Consider the following 23,534-nt stretch of genomic DNA (forward strand, 5'->3'; position numbering starts at 1 on the left):
TCGTGTTTACGACGTTCACCATGGGGTAAAACTGACTTGTTATGAATGTTCTGCAAGTCGTTACGATTTCAACGATATATAACTTTTATTTTATTTGATGGCTTTTAAAAAATTCAAACCATTGTTAACAAATATATGTTCCTTAAAATCGCTCCATTCCCAGGCTTATAGCGCTTTTATCCTTTGGTCTATGGGGCTGTTTGATGTGTCATTTTTTGCGCCATGATATGTACTTTCTATCGGTACCTTGATTGCGCATATGCGACTTTTTGATCACTTTTTATAAAAAATTTTTTTGGATTTGATGTGACCAAAAATGCGCAATTTTGCACTTTGGAATCTTTTTGCGCTGACAGCGTTTATCGTGCGAGATCAGGAATGTGATAATTTAATAGTTTGGGCGATTACGTGCGGGACGATACCAAATATGTTTATTTATTTGTTTATTTATTTATAAAATGGGAAAAGGGGGGTGTTTCGGACTTTTAATAGGGGAGGGGATTTTTTATTAACAAAAACATTTAAACTTTTTTTTTTTTTTTTACTGTAACTGGAAGTCTCCCTGGGGGACTTGTATATACACAGCACTGATCTCTCATAGACATCAATGCTGTGTATATACGCTGCAAAGATCCATTTGATCTGTGATACATTGCTTTGGCCTACTGCAGGCAAGTGCAATGTATTGCCGGGCCGGGTTCAGCCTCATTGCGACACTGAGTCCCGGCCTGGCCAGAAGCACGGATCTCCCCCCCACGATCGTATCGCGCGCGCGGGGGGGGGGGGGGGAACATCTGTCCCACTAGACACTAGGGACACGGGAGCAAAGCATCTAAATGCAGCTGTCAGGTTTGACAACTGCATTTAGATGCTTAATTAGCCGGCACAGCAACGGGACCCGCGCCGGCTAATAGAGTCGCTCCCAGTCTGTACATAGCAGCCGGGAGCAGCGCCGTTCAGAGCGGGGTCCAGGCGGGACCCCTCTCTGAACTCCCCCCATGTCAACATGATGTATCAGATGCCCCAAAACACATTTCAACATCATTGTAGCCCTGCCTTAAAATGACCAGCTAACATAGTTTCAGTGATTGCTCCATTAACATAGGTGTGGGTGTTGATGAGGACAGGGCTGGAGATCAATCTGTCATGATTAAGAATGACACCACTGGACACTTTAAAAGGAGGCTGGTGCTTGGCATCCTGGTTTCTCTTCTGTTAACCATGGTTATCTCTAAAGAAACACGTGCAGTCATCATTGCACTGCACAAAAATGGCCTAACAGGGAAGAGTATCACAGCTAGAAAGATAGTCAAAAATCTATCACATCATCAAGAACTTCAAGGAGAGAGGTTCCATTGTTGCCAAAAGGCTCCTGGGCGCCCAAGAAAGACTAGCAAGCGCCAGGGCTGTCTCCTTAAAGTGTTTTAGCTTTTTTTTTTTTTGAGTTTGACAATAGGTAATTTTCTGTTTACACATCCCCTTTTGGACAGTGCATACACAGCACAGAAAAGTAGGAAGAATTGAAAAAGGGCAGAAATGCCCATTAATTACAATTTCTTTTAAAATCTGTTTTCACTTCTTTTTTGCGGTTGTAAAATGTTAAACAAATGTTTGTATTTCATTTCAAATAATTAATTAAAAATAAATTACTGTGTGTGAAAGTAGCAAACTTTATATTTAAGCAAAAATACTGATGTAATTTAAAAAAGATTATAAAAGCAGTTTAATTTTTTTTTTTTTTTTTTTTTTTATATTAAAAATTATGGCAGTTTTTTACACTTATATAATACTATAAACGCAGCCATAGGCTATGTTTACCCAACGTTTCTTCAGCTCCGTTTAAATTGACGTCCATTATTTTGGGTCTAAAATAACGGACGTCATTCAGTTGTCTGGCCTCCCCGGTGCAATTACTGTTGTTTGCACATAGTTTGGGATTACTAATTGCTCTTTGGGTGTGGCTTCATTGAAAAGTCCATTGAATGTAATAGTAAAAACGGAGAAAGAACGGTGACAAAAGAACTGTGTGTAAACTACAAATAAAAGACGTTCGAAAATAATGATCACGTTCATTATTTTGACACCCGTGGCAAAAACGTCCGCTATTCAATACCCTGTGTGCATTGGACGACTGTCTTCCCATTGACTTCAATGTATTGCCATTGCAGTCAGTTAAATCTCGGAAAAAATGGACGTTTTTTTTAAATCGGCCACCTTTTCAATATTTTTGACGTTGTGTAAACATAGCCTTAGGCTATATTTACATATAGTAATTCCATCAGTCTTTTGGTCAGTCTTTTTACAACCAAAACCAGGAGTGGGTTGAAAACATAGAAACTATGCATATCTTCCCATTATAATTTTGCCCTCTACTGATCAAAAAACTGACAGAAATACTATGTGTAAACATATCCTAGAAGTGTATTATCACCAGGTATTTAAGGGTTCTTACCCTGATGCTTTTCGGTATCCACTGAGTTCCAAAATTACTATGTATAAAACAGTAACAAAAAGAAGTAAAATCATTTTTGGCAATGAAGAAATACGTAAAAAAATTGCCAATGTTAACGTGCCCACCACACATGACAGGAAAGCATAGTGAGCTGTGTCACATGGACGTTCCTCCATGGTTTTATTTTCTCCATTTGGAGAAATAATCATAATGGAGCTGCTGGAATTTGCACTCCATGACCAAGGCATGCATCCAACCTGGAAAAACAAACAAACAAACATTTCTTGAAAAGGACCTCTGGTTAGAATAAAAATCTATTTTTTTTCTATTCCATTTTGTAAGCCCAGGTGCCCGATTCCAACATTTTTGTATTTTATAGTGTATGCTCCGTGATGTGAGCAAAAAATAAAATCTATTGTGGCAGAATCCTGGCTGCAACCACAAGAGTAACTGGCAGAGCAGAGAGCCAATGGCTGCTTGCTATGACAGTCCACTGTTTTTATCTATAAGGGCCCATTAGGAGCCCTTGTGGTAAAATACATAGGTGCAGGAGCAGACTACCCTCTGCTTAACCCCTTATGTACTGCAGTGTGTAAGTAACCCAATGTTCAGAAGACAATGAGATACTCGCTTTACTGCTCGTGCACTGATAACCCCTGACCTCTGCATGAAGCTCTGCAAATTTTTCTTTTCTACTTTATTGCGCAACTGGAGAACAGAGGTTATCAGTGCAGTGAAGGAAAGATCTGTCTTCTGCTTGTTAACCCTTTTTTGTGTTGCAGCATGTAAGTAACATTGTGTCACACACTGCAGTACATAAGGGGTTAAGCAGAAGGACATACGCTCTTACCTTCTCCCCAGGGCCCCATAGCAACTGCGTACCCTACCTCCATGGTAGCTACGCCACTGCATTTGACTATTTAGGAAAAAGAACACGTAGTCAAATAAATAATAAAATCACTATATTGAGGAAAGAGTAGCAACAATAAAGAAGCAGCACTGGAATTGGCACCTGAGACAAGCTTTTATAAAAGCTGTTTTTTTTTATACTGACACCATGTAGTCTGTATACTACATTAATGCAGCAATAATGTAACTTATACAGATGTAGCCATCCTTACCATGATCGCGTTGACGCTTCAGCCCGACACAGTAACGTTTCCCCGTCAAAGATACCTTAACGCGTGAAGAGATTTTACATGTAATTCTTACATTTCACCACCAGGTGGCGCATGGATCAATGTAAAATTACACAGTGCAGATTTTCAGCTTTTCTACGGGGTTTCTGTAGCCAAAGCAGAAAGTCTCCCTGAGTTGGCGGAAATTTCAAATTGTTTTCTATAGTGACAGAACACAGTTTAGGCATTCCCAGCATTATGATCACCTATGTAGCAGGTGTCACTTGCAGTCCTATACAACACCACAGATAACACAGTGATTTCTCTCTGAGTACAGATAATGTAGTAGATGTCACCTGCAGTCCTATGTAACAGCAGAGATAACTAGAATATGTAACTAGAATGAATGAAGCTGATAGCCCCTTTACCCCCTGTGCTGTGTGTGTCGATCAGCATGGGGCACAGGGTGCACTTTACTGAGGGAGGGGATACTGGGAGCAGATGAGGGGCACAGCATGTACATAGAGGGGGAAGGGGGAAGCAGAGGGCAAATAACCTGAACTGTAGCCCAGTCCCTTTACCCCCTGTGCTGTGTGTGTCGATCAGCATGGGGCACAGACTGCACTTTACTGAGGGAGGGGATACTGGGAGCAGGTGAGGGGCAGAGCATGCACATAGAGGGGGAAGGGGGGAGCAGAGGGCAAATAACCTGAACTGCAGCCCCACCACATCCAGTGCTCTATGATGCCTCCCCCAGTACTGTATATAAACGGCACCCAGCACTTCCGAGACCCTCCCCCCCATTGTATAACCCTGCTCCCTCCCCATGTGCAGACCCTTCCCCCTCCCTCCAGTACTGTATAAAGGCTGTGCCTGGTCCCTTAGAGATTAGACAGCCCCCTCCCCCAGTGCCTGAAATCATGTGGAAAAGTCAGTGAATATTTTTGGAGAAAAAGAAAGGTGGTTTTTGCACAGATTTCCCCATATTCAGGTGCTTATTGCAATATGCAACTTCTGTAAGGATCACCAGATGGGTAAATGTGTTCGCAAAGAAAAAACACCTTAATTTTTCTCCAAAAGTATTGTCCTGTCATCCCACATTAACAATTAGCCTTTCCCTAACATTGTGTCATAGACTGAAGGAAAAGATGCAGCCATTTCCTACTTACACATCACTATCCCCTCTTCTGCCATCTCCTTCTCCTATGTATCCTCTGTGCCCCATGCTGATCGACACACACAGCACAGGGGGTAAAGGGGCTATCATCTCACATAGGGCTGCAGGTGACAGCTACTACATTATATATACTCAGAGATATCACTGTGTTATCTGTGGTGTTACATAGGACTGCAGGTGACATTCACTACATTATCTGTACTCAGAGATATCTGCCATGATCTGCTGGCCATCCTCTCTCTCCACTACAGATACCAAAAACGATCATGAGCTTGCCGCATATTAATTTTCCTTACTGTAATGACAGAACCCAGTAGGTTCTGGCATTGCAATAAGGGCCTTATATGATGATTCTAATAAATTACAGAACCAGGTTCTGTCATTACAGTACAGATTTAAATATGGGTTTCAGTTTAGGAGAGTTTATGGCATCTGCAGTAGAGAGAGGACACAGCCGCAGATCGCACCAGAGCTGAACTCCTATAGTAAATGATTTCAACTGTAGTACTGCCACCTACTGGCCAAGTCTGGAACTACACCAAAGGACTTTCCTTGCCATCACCCTGACGCATTAAATCAGAAAATTAACGCGTCAGCGATCATGTTAAAGGTGGCTACATCTGTATGTTACTTTTTTTTCATGTATAATAGTGACCGTGACTTTATAGTATTCTTCTTCATGTAAACATATTATAGATATTTAGAAAAAAAAATCTATTGCTTTTATGTGTAATGTGTTATATATCTTTATTTTCTATCTGTAATTCTTTACTAACTACAGAAACAGTAAATTGTTAATACTCACCACACATCCTTGTGCCACAGAGTATATTAATATTACTATGAAAATACATAAAACAGTTCGTATTTGTATTGTTAGGCACCCTGGAAAGCACTGCAAGATAAAACACAATCGGTAATTTGGTTAGTGTTATCTGTATACATGTCTTCTCAAAGACTTCTCAAACTGTAATATGAATTATGTACAGTATATTTATATTATAACTGTTTAGAGGAAATGCATTTGATTATTATGTGAAATTTATTAATCTGATAAAAAATGTTAAAGAGGACCTGTCACCCCCCATGCCGGGGCAGAGCCTGGCCGACCCCCGCTAGAGGCCCTTATACTTACCCCATGCACGAAGTCCCACTCCTGGACTCTCTCCGGTGCCGAGATATCACGATCTGAAGCCCGGCGGGTGTGCATCAGAGATGAGTCCGACGCTCCTAGAGAATGGAGCCTTCATTCTCTATAAGCGTTGGACTCATCTCTGATGAGCGCACACCGGGCTTCAATAAAAGGGTCTCTAGCGGGGGGGGGGGGGGGCGTATCTGCCCCGGCACGGGGGGTGACAGGTTCCCTTTAGATACAGTTGGCCACAGCCTTTAGTATTAACAAGGAACAAAGATGAATATGTTGATCTAAACACCATTTCTGATTAGTTCTTTTTGTCATGTCTCTGTTGTATACTTTTTTTTTTATATACTTACTATTATGGTGTTTACAGATTTAGCCACTGAATAATCAAACATTAAAAAGATAATATTAGGCATATTCTAACTGACTTTTACCTGACTTCTCAGACAGTAAAACATATTTTAGATACTATACCCTATTCCTGTGTATGGTATAAATCCACATTTTCCATGTACATGACATCTGAAAAGAGCCTTCCACATGGCTCATCCACCAACAGTGATTTCTAGGTCAGCCAACAAACAAGTGATACAATAATGAAATTAAAAGTTTAATGTATGTACCAAACAGCGCCAACATGATCCTGATTAATTATTAACCCCTTTCAGTCACAACCAGTGTTAGTTTTTGGACACACTGACAGATGTCAGTTGGGGAATGTTGGGAATAAAAAATTTTTTTAAACATCAAGTGGTTTTAAGACTTTACGTTAAAATAGACAAGTTTTGTGTGACGATTGTGCAGTAACCTGGTGTGAACTGGGCTTGTTTTTACTTTTATGTGCCACACCCGCTTGCTTCTCAGCTTCCTAGCAATGCAGGAGTTAAACTGATCACTAGAAGACTTGATTTATGCAGCTGAGTAGGTCTTTAGACGGACTTGTCTCTCTGCCTATCTGAAACCTGGAATATCAGAGCGCTGGTCCAATGGGGATCCGGACCTGGCTCTTGGTCAGCATAAAAGAAAGCTAAGGCAGTCTACCAGCGCTGGTTATTAGGTTTCATACCCTGGTCCCAGCTCCCCCTGTCTATCCCCGCGATCCCCGCCCTAACTCCTTCTGCTTGCTCAACTTTGTTACCTGACCTCTTGCTTGACTTTTTGACTATTCGATTGTAACCTGATTTTGTACTACGCTGCCCGTTTAGTTCTGACCTAGCTTGTTTGACTATCCACTATTGTGTTTGTTTGTCTGTTTGGTTCTGTTTTCGCGTGTCTAGTACAGGGAACGACTTTATGGTTGTCCACGGCCACCTAGGGCCAATTGAGGCAAGTAGGTAGGGTCAGTTGGTGGGTTCAGCCTCAGGGCTCACTGTCGTGTCTTGTTCCTACCACCCCTGTCCTGACATTTTTTTTTTTTAGATAGATGTACCCCACAAAATAATTAAATGGGCACTGTCATTATAATGATAATCAAAACAAAGTTATACCAAGTCTCCTGAACTTAGCTTTTTTGGTCTTGTGCTGGTTGCAAAAGAAAGACTATTTGCGTGCTAAGGCAGTTATTTAATGGACGCATTGAGCCCTGACTCTTTGTACTGGTCAGGACTTGCTGCTTTTGGTCTCCTTTTCTCAACCAGCACAATACTCAAAAGCTGCCTTCAGGTGATTGGACCTGGATACAAGTAAGTATAGCTTTGCTTAAAACATGATAACTAAAACAATAAGAAATGTAAATTGCAAACTTGCTTTATTCCAACTCTACTGTTGATTTAGATTTTGAAAGTTATAATGACAGTGACACTTTAATAACTACCATTTATGATAGGTCTACTTTCTGTTAGCCTACATTTTAAAATCTAGGTGTTCAATACAGAGATATATAGCTAGGGCAGACATAAAATAATAAAGCTGCTTTTATTTTTATTATACACACACACACACACACATTATACACTTTTCCAGGCCACAAAGCTAAGTAAGTAGGGTTACATTTGGGGGCATCAGTGGAGACTCTTCATTGAGTACTTCATTGGAGTTTTTTTCACTGTTCTCCTTGAGTTCAGTGATTACTGTGTTTTGTTGGTCGATTTGCTATTGCCCCAACTAGCCAGAATCCTACTCCACACTGACGAGGGTCAAATACCCCGAAACAGCTGTCTGTGGATGGAGGCCTGCCTTGGCAAGCCCTTGTCATGATCGCAATACTTGTACCTTGAGTTAGACATTGACAAAAAGGGACCACCCTGGTATTTCCCTGTTTGTGTTCCAATACTCGCAACCAAGTGGGACTTAAGGGGCTATTTATCAGGGTGGTGTGGTGCTCTCCCCATCATGGAGGCACCCCGTGGGAACAGGCTAGAGATATCTGGCTATCCCGTGTTTTGAGGCTCGCAATCGAGACTCCATGGACTCTTGTTTTGCATATTCAGTACACAGATAACCTCATCACACTGCACCACTCCACCAATCCACCACTTGGGAAGACGACCATCTAGGTAACAATGGATGTTACTTCTTTACAGTACACCAACATCCAAGGGGTTATCCAGTGCTACAAAAACATGGTCACTTTTCCCCCTCTCTTGTCTTCAGATTGGGTGGGGTTTCAAACTCAGTTCACAAACCTTACAGCCATTTTGATTGAATGATTAATACAATAATCTTTGTTTTCCATTCCCAATTTAATGACATTTAGCCTTTGATCCCTGTATAATCTAAACTGTTAACATTTAAATTCTATCTGGTTCTCTAGACAAGTTACATCATATAATGTCTCAACAGATTTTAATTGTTAATATAGTGCCTTGTATCTTTATGGGCTTCTATTTGTTATGTTAGCAGGACCTCTAGTGGTACGCTTTGGTATTTACCCTCAACGTTTACACTCAATAATCCATTCTGGACTGTCCCACAAAAATTAACCTGCCAGGCACAAGAGGGGGAATAAGGAGTCAGACGTTGAGGCCAGTTAGTTAACACTTTAAATACTTTATAAAACATATTTCCTATGGAGATATAAAAAGTGTAATAAAAAAAAGACCTTTTTTTAAAATAAATAACATATGCAAATAATGTTCATAATCATTATTTGCATCCGTCATAAATAATTTTAAAAACAACGGCCGTTGTGAGAACCTAGACTCACAAATATATTTTTTAAGGTAAAATGCAGAGTACAATTGGTTCTGCACAAACAAGTTCTCATATGAAAAAATAAGTCTTGCCCTATATAGAACTAGGAGGAGAAAAAAAAACAAGAATGGTAAAAAAAACTTTTCTGGTCTTGAAGGGGTGAAGCAAATATACTTATTTATTATCCAACTGACATACTCTCTTTGAAGAAGGTAAACATTCTATTTCTTATGATTGACACACCAAATTGGTTCTATTTAACCCCTTCCCCATTACAGAATTGTGGCATATTTGTAAATCTTACTTTCCATATACAGAACCAGAGGGTTGTTCATTTTTACAATAATCATCTTTGTTTATAACCACGCATACATATTTACCTGCACTCGTGTGACATGTAGATACATAATACAAGCCACCAGGAAGCATATGCAGAGCACCAGGAGGACAAGGACAATAGTGCTTCTAGTGAAAACAAAATAAGAGCATTTATCTATCTGAAATTTAAAAACAAATGCTTTCGTAAAATTGTATTAAATCCACATTCAAATTACAGCACAGTAAAAGCAGAACAGAAGACTAGTTTAACGCCCTAACAATGAACACTGAAATTGGAAAAAAAACAACAACAGAAAATAACTTTTTGTTTACTTTTCTTTTTTTTCTGTGTGTAAATCTGTACACTTGGTTGGGTGATCAGAATCCAGAAATGGCGGTCATGACGCTTTAATGTAAAAGGGCTAGCAAAGGATAACTGCAAAGGAGCGCAAATCTTGATCACTACTTGTTGAAAACAGCCACACATCAGGCCATAAAAAAGGGTCTTTAAAGCGTAACTGTCATTTCAGGGTCATGTTTGAGAAAACAATAAATATCTATAGTACAAGCAATTTTAATAAACTCTGGAATAGGTTTTATTTAAGTTTTCATCTGTACTGAAAAAGCTGTTTTTCTAGCTCCCCCTGACTTCAGAAGAAGCAGGATTTCTCTATCCATTATGTGGCTATGGACAGGGGAGGGGCTGAGAGGAGTGAGGGAGCACGGAGCAGTCCTGCACAGCCCAACACCCTGCAATCTTCTCTCAGCAAGTTCCTAGATTGGTGTCCTTCTGCACTCTCCCATACAGAATGCATTGGAGAGCGTGACTTCCGGCCTTCAATCGACAGGAGACAGGGGTCACAGGAGTGGTAATGTGAACTGTCACAGGGTTTTAACGGCGCCACAGGACCGGTACAAATCTTCGCTGAGGGACACAATCATCGCTGGTGAGTAGAGATGAGCGAACCGGGTTCGGGTTCGAGTCCATCCTAACCCCAACTTTTGGCATTTGATTAGCGGTGGCTGCTGAACTTGGATAAAGCTCTAAGGTTGTCTGGAAAACATGGATACAGTCAATGACTATATCAATGTTTTCCACATAGCCTTAGGGCTTTATCCAACTTCAGCAGCCACCACTAATCAAATGCCGAACGATCGGATTCGGATGGACTCGAGCATGCTCGAGGTTCGCTCATCTCTACTGTGCCAGCGCGCAGCGTGTGGTCAGGTAAAAAAAAAATGTAAACTGCTTCTTTAACTGTAGCTGATTTGCTTACTAAAAGATGAAGACCATTTAGTATTCCTTATAGAGTATACAACTACTCTAGATTAGACATTAGACTGAGGGTCACAGTAACTGGTTTAGGGAAAAAGGGACTAACCCTCCATAAGGAGATTCATGTTAAAGGGGTTATCCATTGCTAAAAAACATGGCCACTTTCTTTCAGAGACAGCACAACTCTTGTCTCTAGGTCAGGTACGGTTTGCAATTAAGCTCCATTCCCTTCAATGGAACTGAGCAGCAAAACACCGTCCAAGCTGGAGACAAGAGTAAAGCTGTTTCTGGAAGAAAGTGGCCATGTTTTTTTTTAGCACTGGATAACCCCTTTAACGTCAAACTCATCTCAGGGGGTAGCTCAAACAAGATGATTAGTATCAAGGCAAGAAATGCTAAGGATGTATTTAGGATTAAGAGAGCAACTTAAATCTACTATATTATATTTAATGGAGGGACAACAAACATGCCCACCAAATGGACCACCATTTTAAATATGCTCCTACTCCTCATTGTAATTGATTGGTAAGTAGGACGCATGTTGTTCAGACTGGCTTTTATGGCTGGTTATGAATACTTACTGTGGGATTATCAAAAGGTAGACAAGGCCAAATAAGGCAGCTAAAATTAATGAAAGGACAACTGCACTGGTAAAGTATTCATCATGAAGCTGGTGATACTGTTAAAAGAAAAAAATAGTATTGGTTTAAACTAAAATAGACAAGGTAATTATACAATGTAATGTAATTTACACTAATAATAACAAAACAGGTTTTTTCTGGGACTAATAAACTCATACAAAATCAGTTCCAAAAAGTAAGACTTGTTAACCCCTTAAGGACAGAGCCAATTTCGATTTTTGCGTTTTCGTTTTTTCCTCCTTGTGCTTAAAAGGCCATAGCACTTCCAGTTTTCCACCTAGAAACCCACATGAGCCCTCATTTTTTGCGCCACTAATTGTACTTTGCAATGACATGCTGAATTTTTTCGTAAAGTACACTGGAAAACCGAAAAAAATAAATAAGTGTGTGGTGAAATTGAAAAAAACCCACGCATTTTGTTTATTTGGGGGGTATTTGTTTCTACGCCATTCGCCGTGGGGTAAAACTGACTTGTTCTATATGTTCCTCAAGTCGTTATGATTACAACGATATATAACATGTTTAACTTTCATTGTATTTGATGGCCTGTAAACAAATATATGTTCCTTAAAATCGCTCCATTCCCAGGCTTATAACGCTTTTATCCTTTGGTCTATGGGGCTGTGTGAGGTGTCATATTTTGCACCATGATGTTTCCTTTCTATTGGTACCTTGATTGCACATATACAACTTTTTGATCACTTTTTATTACAATTTTTCTGGATTTGATGCGACCAAAAATGCGCAATTTTGCACTTTGGGATTTTTTTGCGCTAACGCCGTTTACCGTGCGAGATCAGGAATGAGATAAATTAATAGTTCGGTTACGCTGTAGTAAGTGCAGGGAAAATTTTAGCCATAGGCTGTATCCCAGTTTTCTAGGCGGTCCTCAGGCTGTATCCACCCTCTCCACGGAGCAGGCAGAGAGCGGGAATCAGAAGCCGATAGTTCAGGTTCATACAAACTTGAACCTCAGCCGATTTGCTCATCCCTAGCAATAACATATTTTAAAATTATTTTGCTTGGACTTCTCCTTTAAGGTAAAAATGGAGAATCTAAGTTTAGGCTTCTGTCTGGCAGTGTTTTGCTATCCTCTTGAATATATACACTTGGCTAAAAGAAGTATGAATGTTCATAGGGGATGAATAGATGTCAGATGAAGGTGTAGGCCACCTTTAAACATGTAAAATGTCTTTGAAGGGCAGTGTTTCTCTTTCACTGTACTGATTCCAGTGTTTTACTGTTGATACATTTTTTATAGCAATAATTGTACAGTTTGCAGTGCTATTTCTTTAAAAAATACTGAAACACTGACAGAAATAAGGTGTCTGAACAACTCAGTTTGGTTCTCTCTGTATGGCCTTTTAAAAGAACTCAATAAAATTACAACTTGCACTAAACGCTGAGCCCAGCAGTTTTTCTTCTGAACAAGTGACGTAAAGTTGGAGTGGGGGACTCGTGCGTACCTGATGCTGAGTGGCGAGAGCTGGCTTTACTCTACATATACTAAGCCTATAATTAGTATTTGTTATTATAACAGTGTAAATATTTATTACTTGGCATCACTAACCTTCTGTTCACGTTCGGCTTGCTTGTATTTTAAACTTATAAAATTCAAATCTGACATCTCAGAATCAGTTTGTCGAGCTTCAATCAAACGGCTGATATAACGATTCACACGGGTTCCTGGAGTATTGTGTATGACATTTGTAGAAAATGAAGAACGGTTCCTGAGTTTTTCGGAGGCTGTTCGTAAAGCTCTCCTCTAATATGGTAAATTAGAAGGAAGACAGTTGTCAAATATGATTAGCAACGGAGATCTACAGTTAAAGATTAATACTGTTAATTTATATGCAGCATGATGAATTTTCCTGACAGAGGTCTTTTTCAAAAACATTTAAATTCTGTTGGATTCTTGTTTTAAATATTTGTTATAAGGTTTAAATATAGTGAAATAGATCATGGGGAACATTTGTGAAACTTACACCAGTGCTGTATGCTACAGGGAAGATGCAGATTCTTATCTTTTTCCATGGCGTATGCCAGGCATGAATTGTGGCAGAAATCTACACCTGCTCAGGAGGCATGCACCTCTTAGTAAATTTACATTGGTTTTAATAAGTGTCCCCCTATACGCATATAAAAACTAGTTCATATGTAGCCGAGTCAAAGTGTGTTAATTAGATGCACTCATGCACCAAATCTGACTGACAATTCTGCTGGTGTAGGTCTGGTAGTGAATAATGGGAACTCTAGTGCATATAAGTGTAGCAGAGTTATCAGCAACTGACAGTTACCTTCACTACATCGGTACATCGGTACATCTGGGGCTAGGAGCTGCGCACCATAAAGTTCTAAGATTTACATTTAATTCAGTAGATGATATGTGATCTAAAATGTGTCTGTATCAAGGCTGTGTGAAACTAACCTAAATCATTAAACTATTTAATGTAGCTTCACAAAAAAGTCTTTATAAAATTAAAAGCTTTGATACATACAAAATAAAGCTTAACACGGTTCTCAGATGAGTTTAAAGAGTTATTGTCATTAAAAAGAACTTTTGACACGTCATTGGGCATGTCAAAAGTTAATGATTGCAGCCGATTTCATTGCTGAATCCTGCTGTGATCAGGAGATATAGTCTCCACTCCTAGGCTGCTAGCTACTTCCGGCAATGTAGCCTCATAAACATGCATTGTCAGAATTATTAGTATTAGGGGAGGGATTGCGCTGCTGCCGCAGGCTCTCTCCGGCTATATCTATGATCACAGCAGGTCTTAGCAGTGAGATGATAACTTATCAAAAGTTTATTTTAATGGAATGTACTTTTTAAATCTTGTGGTTCAAAAATACTAATTAAACAAAAATAGAAATTACAATTTACTGTTTTTCTACATTTAGATGAATTAATAGTACAACTTTTTGACATTCAAAAATATTTATAGTACAAATTGTAAATATCAAGAAGCTGACACTAATTTTTATTACCTTATCATCATCCTCACAAGTCATTACATTGGAAAATGGGATTTCCGCCTTGAACATCTTACGACAGTGCATGAGCTGAACTAGGAGATAGCAGACAGTCTTGAATTTCATCCTTTTGGCAGGCTTTATGTCAGACAGAATCAGTCCAGGAAATATCTGGCAAAAATAAAATACATCTATTAAAATTGTCTAGAAATTTTATCACAGCTTACGATTAGAAATTCCCAACCACTGCCTCTTAGAATTACTTTTGATGGTAGTGTTATTAGGTTTCTTTTTTCTTACTAATTAACGAACTAGACTGTTTGTTTGTTTGTTTGTTTTGTCATTATTTTATATCTTTAACAAAAAGCATCTAATATAAAACTGTCAGTTTACTGAAAAAATGGCAACTTTTTATTTTTTTAAAAACTACTTTTAGGATACGTTCACACAACGTCACTTTTCTATTAATCACGGCTGTTGTTGCCAATTTGCAACGACGGCCGTGATTAATAGAAAAGTTACTTTGCACTGCAGTCAGAGGGAATCCCTAGCAGCCGCAGGAAAAACTGACATGGCCACACTGAAAGCTTACACAATGGAGAGTGCAGCTATGGTGAATAGGGAACTGGGCGCACACAGATGAGCCCGCATCCCAATTAAGAACAAATGAAGTTCATCCGGCCGGTACTGTAGTACCACGTCCGGGTCACAGAACGGCTGGTGTCTCACATAGTGTGAACCCGGCCTTATAGTAAGCTTTTATTGATTTGATTTTCATTGATTTCTTTGATTATGTCACAAAAGTGCTGGATGAAGGTGGTGCCATGGATATCGCCTATCTGAACTTCAGCAAAGTTGCCCATAAAGAGGTGAGAGCAGTTAGACATCACATGAGATAAAGTGCATCATGGGAAAGCCCAAACCAGGAAGCAAAGAAAAAATGAAGCCACTAACTGGAGCTTCAGGTACCTGAAAACAGCTGGAAATTTAAACAGAGACAGACTCAGGAGGGATCGTAAGTGTAAAAAAAATAAGGTTATAATTGATTGTTTTTTTTTATCAGCACTGGAGTACCCCTTTAAGGACTAAATAAGGTTCAGGGGGGAAGTATGTTCAAGGAAAAACAAAAACAAAAAAAACCCACAGAACTCAAGAATAAGGACAGAGTGAGAGGTTAGTTAGTGGAAAGATCAGAAGCAACGTTTGAAAATATTACTTTAATGAAAGAGTGTTAGATGCTTTGAACAAACTTCCAACAGATTTGGTTGGTAAACCTACAATAACAGAATTTAAACATGCCTGAGATAAACATACAGTGGTGCCTTGGATTACAAGCATAATTGATTCCGGAACTGTGCTTGTAATCCAAATCCACTCTTACACCAAAGCAAATTTTACCATAAGAAATAATTGAAATGCAGACAATTGGTTCCACACCCAAAAATTAATGATTTATTATTCTGAATAACATGTAAAACAGATGAAACAAACGTTCATAAACAGCAGAATATGTGATATTAAGTTACTGTACAGTAATGAAGAGGATGGGACACACAAGGGCCGACAGAGACTGGAGGGAGCATGAAGGAATGAGCAGGGCAGATGTGGGCACATACACACAGCACTCTCTGGGGAGAGAGGGGTTACAGCTATGGAGAGATTAACTCCACAGTCCTCTCCCCTGATGTAAGCCCCAGCCTGAAGTGGATCTGCTATGATTTTAAAGGTGAGGGAGACTTCCTGGGTCATAGTACAGTGCTGTAGACCCCGCTATGCAGGCCCAGTGGTCTCTTTCTGCTGACAATCTTCTATGTTTTAAATATGAAAGTATTTTTTCTTTTCTGATTTCTGAATTTGACACCATAATACAATGATTGATCTTTTAGGAAGGGCAATTCTTTTTTGTAACCCCTTAACTTCATGGCCACTTTTTTGTTAAGGAAGAAGTAAGTTTTTTTTTTTTTTGGGGGGGGGGGGGGGGGGAGGGGGGGTTCAATTAATTTTGTAGCCGGCAGGTGAAGGGGCAAACATAATAATTGACAACTACTTAACTCTCCCCATGCCTGTGAATTGCCATCTCAGAAGGGCCAGGGCTCCCACAGGAAAGCATTTCCCCGAAATTATTATGACATCATAATTTGGGGGGGGATGCCTGACCCGGATGATGGATGCCCCATCAATCAGTGACTGCAGCAGTCTCCTGGCCCAGTCACTGATTGGCTAAGTAGGGCATCCATCAACCGGTGTCAACAGGTGCCCTGTAGAGGGACGCGTTGCAATGCAGGCATGGGAAGTGGTAAATATGCATTCTGCCCGAACAGAATTTTTGTTGCCCCGCTGGACTTTTCCTTTAAGGACTGAGCCCTAATTTTAAAATTTTACTGTTCTTATTTTACGAAATAATAATTTTGTGCAACAACCACAAATGTTTCATGTACATTAAAATGCGCCATGATCTGTAATTAGAATGTTAATTATTTTTATGGGCGTAATAAATTAAGGCCCTTTCTCTATACTGTGTGTGCACTGATGGCCATTTCCCCATAGACTTTAATGAAGCAAATTATTAAACTGCAAAATGGATGTTTCACTCAATATTACTTGTTAGAATTTTTGCAGTGAGTGAAGATACACAAACCAATAATCAAATACGTTTGTAACAGACAAATAGACATCACTCCCAAATTAAAATGTGCCAGAATTTGCACATGGAATGTAAATATTGCAGCATATAAAGTCTAACAAAAGAATGTAGAAAGGTGGAATCGTCACCAAAATGCCTCAGATGAGTGAAATATAGCAAAATAATGAGCATGAACAAATGACAAAGAGAATCAATATCAGTTCTCAGGATCGGGCATTAATGCAAACAATCTGGATGGAGCATATCAGGCACTAGAGTGTTGAAGATTCCATACACTATGGATGTACATAAAGCTTCCTAATTGGTCTCAGAGAATGACGCATTTTGGGGTGCTTAGACCCCTTTGTCAAATGTCACTTTTATTTGAGAAAGGGGTCTAAGCACCCCCAAACACGCCCTTCTCTGAGTCCAAATAAAGAAGCTTAATGTACATCCAAATTGAATGGAATCTTCAACACAAAGTGACTCTGTACCCACAATCTGTCCCCCCCAAACCACTTGTGCCTTTGGATAGCTGCTTTTAATCCAAGATCTGTCCTGGGGTTTGTTCGGCAGGGGATGCAGTTATTGTCATAAAAAAAACTTTTAATCCGGCAGCGGTGTGTCTAACGGCCGGGGCTTACATTTGTATATGCATTAGGCTGGCACCACCTCTCCGTCCTTCTTCCCCACCCTCCTCATCATTAGGAATGATCCAGGAACATTTACTGCTGTTTGAGCTTTGCACAGGTGTGTTAACGATCCAGCCCATTTTCATTATGCACACAGGTGGGGAATAGGAAGCAATCTGCCTGGAGCATTCCTTATGATAAGGAGGGTGGGGAGGAAGGACAGAGAGGGTGTGCCAGCCTAATGCATATACAAATGTAAGCCCGGCCTTTAGACACAGCGCTGCAGGATTAAAAGTTGTTTTTATGACAATAATTGCATCACCTGCCGAACGGACCCCAGGACAGATCTTGGATTAAAAGCAGCTATCTGAAGGTACAAGTGGTTTGGGGGGTCAGATTGTGGGTACAGAGTCGCTTTAAGCACCTGATATTCTCCATCTGGATCGCTTGTACAAACGCTCTTGAGCACTGATAGTATAGTCTCTACATATTATTAAGCGCTGTATTGCACTAATAGATGTTGCACTCTTAGTGCAACATACATAGGTGAGTTCATTATTAGCTTACCTAAAACTTACCTGCTCTTTTATTACCATATGGTGTGCCCTATTTATTCTTTCCACAGTATACTAAAGAGTATAACATATGTAAGAGGAGATATCAAACAGTAGGCCAGAGACAGAGATGTGGACTATAGCCAACAACACCCAATTATTATTATAGTGTATGGACAGAGCATTACTGTCCTGTCATAACTAATCATTTTCTCCAGACAGTTAAAGGAGAAGTCTGGCCTGAGATAACTTCTGAAAGGCAGCAGCGGAGAGTTTAATAATGAAGTATTTCTTACCTCTGTGCCCACGATGCGCCACCTGACTGGCCCAAAGACCCCCGCAGGAAGGTCGGAAAAAAAGGCCTGTCCCAGCTGATGGGCAGCACGCTTAGCCAATCAGTGACGGGACCGACGTCCAGTCCCAGTCACTTACTGGCTTGAGTGGCCATTCCATGAGCCGGACTTTGGTGTCAGGAGCGCCAGAGATCCTGAAGCCCGGTGGGGGTCCTGGAGCGGCAGTCTGGTGCTGAAGAGGCATGGGGAGGGGTGAGTAAGGACCCTTTGTTATTTCCCCTCCATGCCCCTGCAATTTAAAAAGAAACAGAGGAGGTCAGACTTCTCCTTTAAGTTTCAGCACTATGTATGACCCAAAATATGAAAATGTTGTATGCTACATGCTACAAGTTCAGTCATTACCTCTTAAGAACCAAGCTATTTTGGCCCTAAAGCAAATGTGTACCAGCCAGTGTCCACCCTGAAACGGCTGGTACCATTTAGCACACTACATAATGCATGTCAGGTCGGGGGTGAGTCTTTCTCCTGGGGACGGTATTTTGGCAAAAAAACAAGTTTTATTTTGGTGGCATGGGGAGTCAATGTGACTGGACCTAGTGCATCTGTGCCGTAGGCCTGCAGTGCATCTCTTCATTTTCAGCATCCCCCTGGGAAAGGTGAAGGTAGGGAGAAAGGCGCTGCAGGCCTATGGCACGGATATAAAATGAAACATGGTAAGATGGTATCCCCAACCTCTCCTCAGCACTTGTCCCAGCACTAAACCATCTCTTCAATCTATCACTAACTTCTGGTATCTTCCCATCTCCATACAAACACGCAATCATCACACCCATCCTTAAAAACCTGTCCCTTAACCCTACTTCCTTATCCAGCTACTGCCCTATCTCACTTCTCCCCTTTGCCACAAAACTCCTGGAACAACATGTCTACCATGAACTTTCCTCCCATTTTTCATTCAACTTGCTTTTTGACTCCCTGCAATCCGGCTTCCGCCCCCAACACTCCACAGAAACTGCCTTAACCAAAGTGGCCTATGACCTGCTAACTGCCAAAGCCTCATGCCAATACTCTGTGCTCCTTCTCCTTGATCTATCTTCTGCCTTCGACACAGTTGACCATTCTCTCATCCCTTGGAGTTACTTGCTCAGCCCTCTCCTGGATCTCCTCTTACATCTCCAACCACACTTTAAGTGTCTCCCACACCACCTCGTCCCCTCATTGTTGGTGTTCCCAAAGGCTCTGTACTCGGGCCTCTTTTCTTTTCCATCTATACCTTTGATATGGGACATATCATAGAATCATATAATAATAATAATAATAATAATAATAATAATAATAAAGCAGACTATGTGGCTCCTCTAGAGTGGAATGTTATCAAAACACAGGCCAAAGATTCAAAGGATTTTCAGGCAGTCTTTTATTTAGCATAGTTTATAGGCATCATTTCAACAGCAGGGGCCTCCAAGTATCAAAATATTTTTGTGAGACAAGTTGACTTTTTCATTGACACCACTCATTGACCGCAGGAAGAGGTGTATTGTCAAAAGCATCTTGGCAGACTGGAAAAAAATGCACCACTTTGCAGTGCATACAGCAGCTGATCAGTCCTTAAAAGATTGAGTTTTTAAAATAGGTTATTTAAAAATATGTATAACTTTCTGGTACCAGTTGAAAAAAAAATATTTTTCTTCTGGAATACCCCTTCAACCTTAAAGTTAGAAGCTTGACCAAATTCCTACCAAAGGTAGAAATTATTTTAGTCGGAACTGTACTGGACATCGCCATGTGGCACCAGAAATAATATTATCTTATGTAATATTTGGTTGTAAATGGAGCTACCTTTATATATATTAGGTTTCTTAAGATTTCAAGTGTGTGTGTGTGTGTGTGTGTGTTTCATATAAAGTATAATCATAATTTCCCATTCTGAAGCCATTTTATTTTAGTAACTGTATATACCAGTGTTAACATATATGTTATACTTACACTGAGCAATGGGGTGCAACCCCCGAAACATTTATTTAAAATCCAATAAAGTAACACTTTTACTGACGATCCATCATCGGTCACCTTAAGAGATTGCTGCAGCACCAGAACCTGCATCTTTCTTTCTTCCATACAGTCCTGTACAGTGTATGGTGGTGTGATGGGGCACTTCTGCTGGAGAAGCAGCAGCACTAAAAACTTTTTTTTTTTACACTACCATAAACTCCCCCTGGGCGATTTCTACATTAAAAAGAAATTAACATTAATTTAAAAGAATCTAATCTGCTGTTCGCATAGAGCAGGAGATGCTGAGGTAGATGGTAGTTTTTTAGCCGGGCCATGATCTTAATGTAAACATATTGCATCATGCTTTATGTAAAACACTATTTCTGTGCACAGATAAAATGACCCATAGATCTTGATAAACTAAAGTTATATGAGGCTTTGGTAACACGGCTATGGTCACGAGTGTTATGTGACTGTGAACCCTACAAAGATACTTTTATTCAATAGTTATTGACATACTATAACTGTTGCATGACAGTATCAATTGCCATGCACTTACACAGGGCAAAAAAAGGAACTGTAGCATAGTAATGGGAGTCAAGCAAACTAGTCAAAAGAGAGAAAAATCTTGGAAATAAAAATCTTTGTCCATTTGTTGCTGGTAGAAATGATTTATATTGCTTCTGACATTATACCTGCTAGTGTCAGTTCTTATTACTGCCACATGAAAGCCACAGAAAAAAAAATTAAACTTAAGGCCCATGACAGATTATAGGACATTTTTTTTCTGACATTTAAAACATTAAATGTATTTCTATCCTGATTACATTCAAACAGAAGGACCTATTATGCTAAATAACCAGTAAAATTCAAGCTGTGTAATTTCTTTCATACTAGTTTAGTTGTATTCATACCTTTTTATGGGTGCCTGTGCCATGTGATCACCAGCATAGTTCATGTTTTAGGCTCTGTTCACACACAGTATTTTGGTCAGTATTTTCAACCAAAAACAGAAAGGGGTTGAAACACACAGGGGTTGAACTGTGCATTATAGTTTTTCTCTAATACTGAAAGAAACAAAATACTTTGTGTGAACATAGCCTTACTGTGCATACAGCAGCTCAGTCACTCCTGTATATAAAAGCCCCGATACACTTCAGACTATTGTTGGCCAAACTGGCCAATTTCAGCGGATTCGGCCATATGTCTAGCGTCTATGGGGATGTTTTGAACAACCACAGACAGATGTTCAGCAAGAGAAAAGCAGCAACTTACCCCTCCCCACAGAGAATAGAGGAGCGCTCGGCTGTGCCAAACGCTCCTGTGAATGGGGAGAAAGGGTGGCGGGAGGGGGATATAATTGATCATTTGGCCGTCAGTTATTAACCCCTTCATGTCACCAATCTGTATATATATGTTCCTACTGCACATACCCCGTGCAGTAGCAATGTATAGATACGTTCCTGACTGACAGGGTTATTGATTTGAGGAGCGCTGCAGGGAGAGTGATCCCGCAGCTGACTCTCATTAACCCCCTAAACGCCGTGATCTACAGCGATCACAGCGTTTAAGGTGCTCAGTGACAGATCAAGCATCTGTCACTGAGTGATTGGGACCCTCGCAACCGTGCTGTGGGGGTCCAGATCGCATATGCAGACAGGCAGGGGTAAGCTCCTTACTTCTGTCCTGGCGGTTCGTCGATCCATGTATAGAGTCTGCTCTCAGTATATGCAATCTAATGATTGCATCTTTAACAGCGATAAAAGTGTAATAAAAAAAGTTTTATACAAGTATTAAAAAACCCTAATAACCCCCCCCCCAATAAAAGTTTAAAAGACCCCCTTATCCATTATAAAAATAAAAATATAAATAAACAAACATATTACATATCATAGCTTGCGGAATTGTCCGATCTATTAAAATATAACATTATTGTTCCCGCACAATGAACGGCGTAAACTGAAAAAAAACAAAAACGCACCAGGATTTCTGTTTTTATTAAATTATATATTGCAAAAAAAAATGATAAAAAGCATTCTTTTTCTGCTACACCAATATGATATTAATAAAAACTAGAGATCATGGCGCAAAAAATGACTCCCCAGCCAGCCCTGTAGGTGGAAAAATGAAAGCGCTATGGCTCTTAGAAGGCGGGAAGGAACATTGCATTAATTTGACCCGGACTTTTGTGCAGGGGCGTAACTACCACTATAGCAGCCATAGCGGCTGCTATGGGGTCCGCCGCATCAGGGGGCCCCATGGCCTGCTCCTGCAATACACTGGGCCCCCTGAGCCGTCATCATTTGCAGCACCGGGTGGCCCTGCTGGTCTCCTGGGTTTTGCAAATGTCCCTTTAACTGCAAGCACTCCTGACCAGAGCTAGCAGTTATGTAGTTATGAATTTACTTGACCGTTTAGTGGTCAGTCGGGGGGGGAGGGGGCAATCAAAAGTTTGCTATGGGGCCCAGCCATTTCTAGTTACGCCCCTGCTTTTGTGCATCAAAGGGCTCTGTCTTGAAGGGGTTAAAGATGTATGGCCACTGTCAGACTTTCTGTGAACCACAGGATTAAAATGGTATCTATCTATATAATTTCTATTTATAACTCTCAAACACACTCCCTTTCTCAACTCTATTTTGTTCCATGAACAATGAAAAAAAAAATGTTCAGCTATAGTTATAACAAAGTTATTTAATTAAAAAAAACAACAACAAAACAATGCATTCTTGCTGGATAGTATGCTGCAGCTTTCATTACACAATTCTCTGCTGCCACCAACATCAGCATCTTGCAGGAGTGTCATCTCCAGCCAGTTCCCTGCTTTTGCACTGCACCTACTGTGCTCCCTAGGCTTCAGAGCACACAGCACTAGTGACAAAAGATCCCCTATGTACTGTGTATTCTAATACATTTTACCTGAGCACTGAAACACACAATACACTGGGGGAAGGATTTCTGTCAAATTGAGTATTTCTACCTCTTAAAGGAGAAAATTTTATTAAAGTAATGTATTGCCCCCCAAAAGTTATACAAATTACCAATATACACTTATTATGGGAAATGCTTAGAAAGTGCTTTTTCCCTGCACTTACTACTGCATCAAGGCTTCACTTCCTGAATAACATGGTGATGTCACTTTCTGGATAACATGGTGATGTCACTTCCTGGATAACATGGTGATGGCACGACCCGACTCCCAGAGCTGTGCAGGC

General features: G+C 40.2%; 1 protein-coding gene across 1 annotated transcript in view; it reads right to left on the bottom strand.

The window, feature by feature from the left end:
* Positions 1-23,534, bottom strand: part of ADCY1 (adenylate cyclase 1) — a 240,049-nt gene that overhangs the window by 64,035 nt on the left and 152,480 nt on the right. The window contains exons 8-13 of the mRNA XM_069959698.1: positions 14,244-14,399; positions 12,826-13,020; positions 11,196-11,293; positions 9,401-9,485; positions 5,553-5,642; positions 2,453-2,709 (exon numbers count right to left, since the gene is read on the bottom strand). Coding sequence (XP_069815799.1) covers positions 2,453-2,709; positions 5,553-5,642; positions 9,401-9,485; positions 11,196-11,293; positions 12,826-13,020; positions 14,244-14,399 — 881 coding nt within the window. The remainder of the gene's footprint in view (positions 1-2,452; positions 2,710-5,552; positions 5,643-9,400; positions 9,486-11,195; positions 11,294-12,825; positions 13,021-14,243; positions 14,400-23,534) is intronic.

Source organism: Dendropsophus ebraccatus, chromosome 2 (assembly GCF_027789765.1).
Source record: "Dendropsophus ebraccatus isolate aDenEbr1 chromosome 2, aDenEbr1.pat, whole genome shotgun sequence".
Lineage (NCBI taxonomy): Eukaryota > Metazoa > Chordata > Amphibia > Anura > Hylidae > Dendropsophus > Dendropsophus ebraccatus.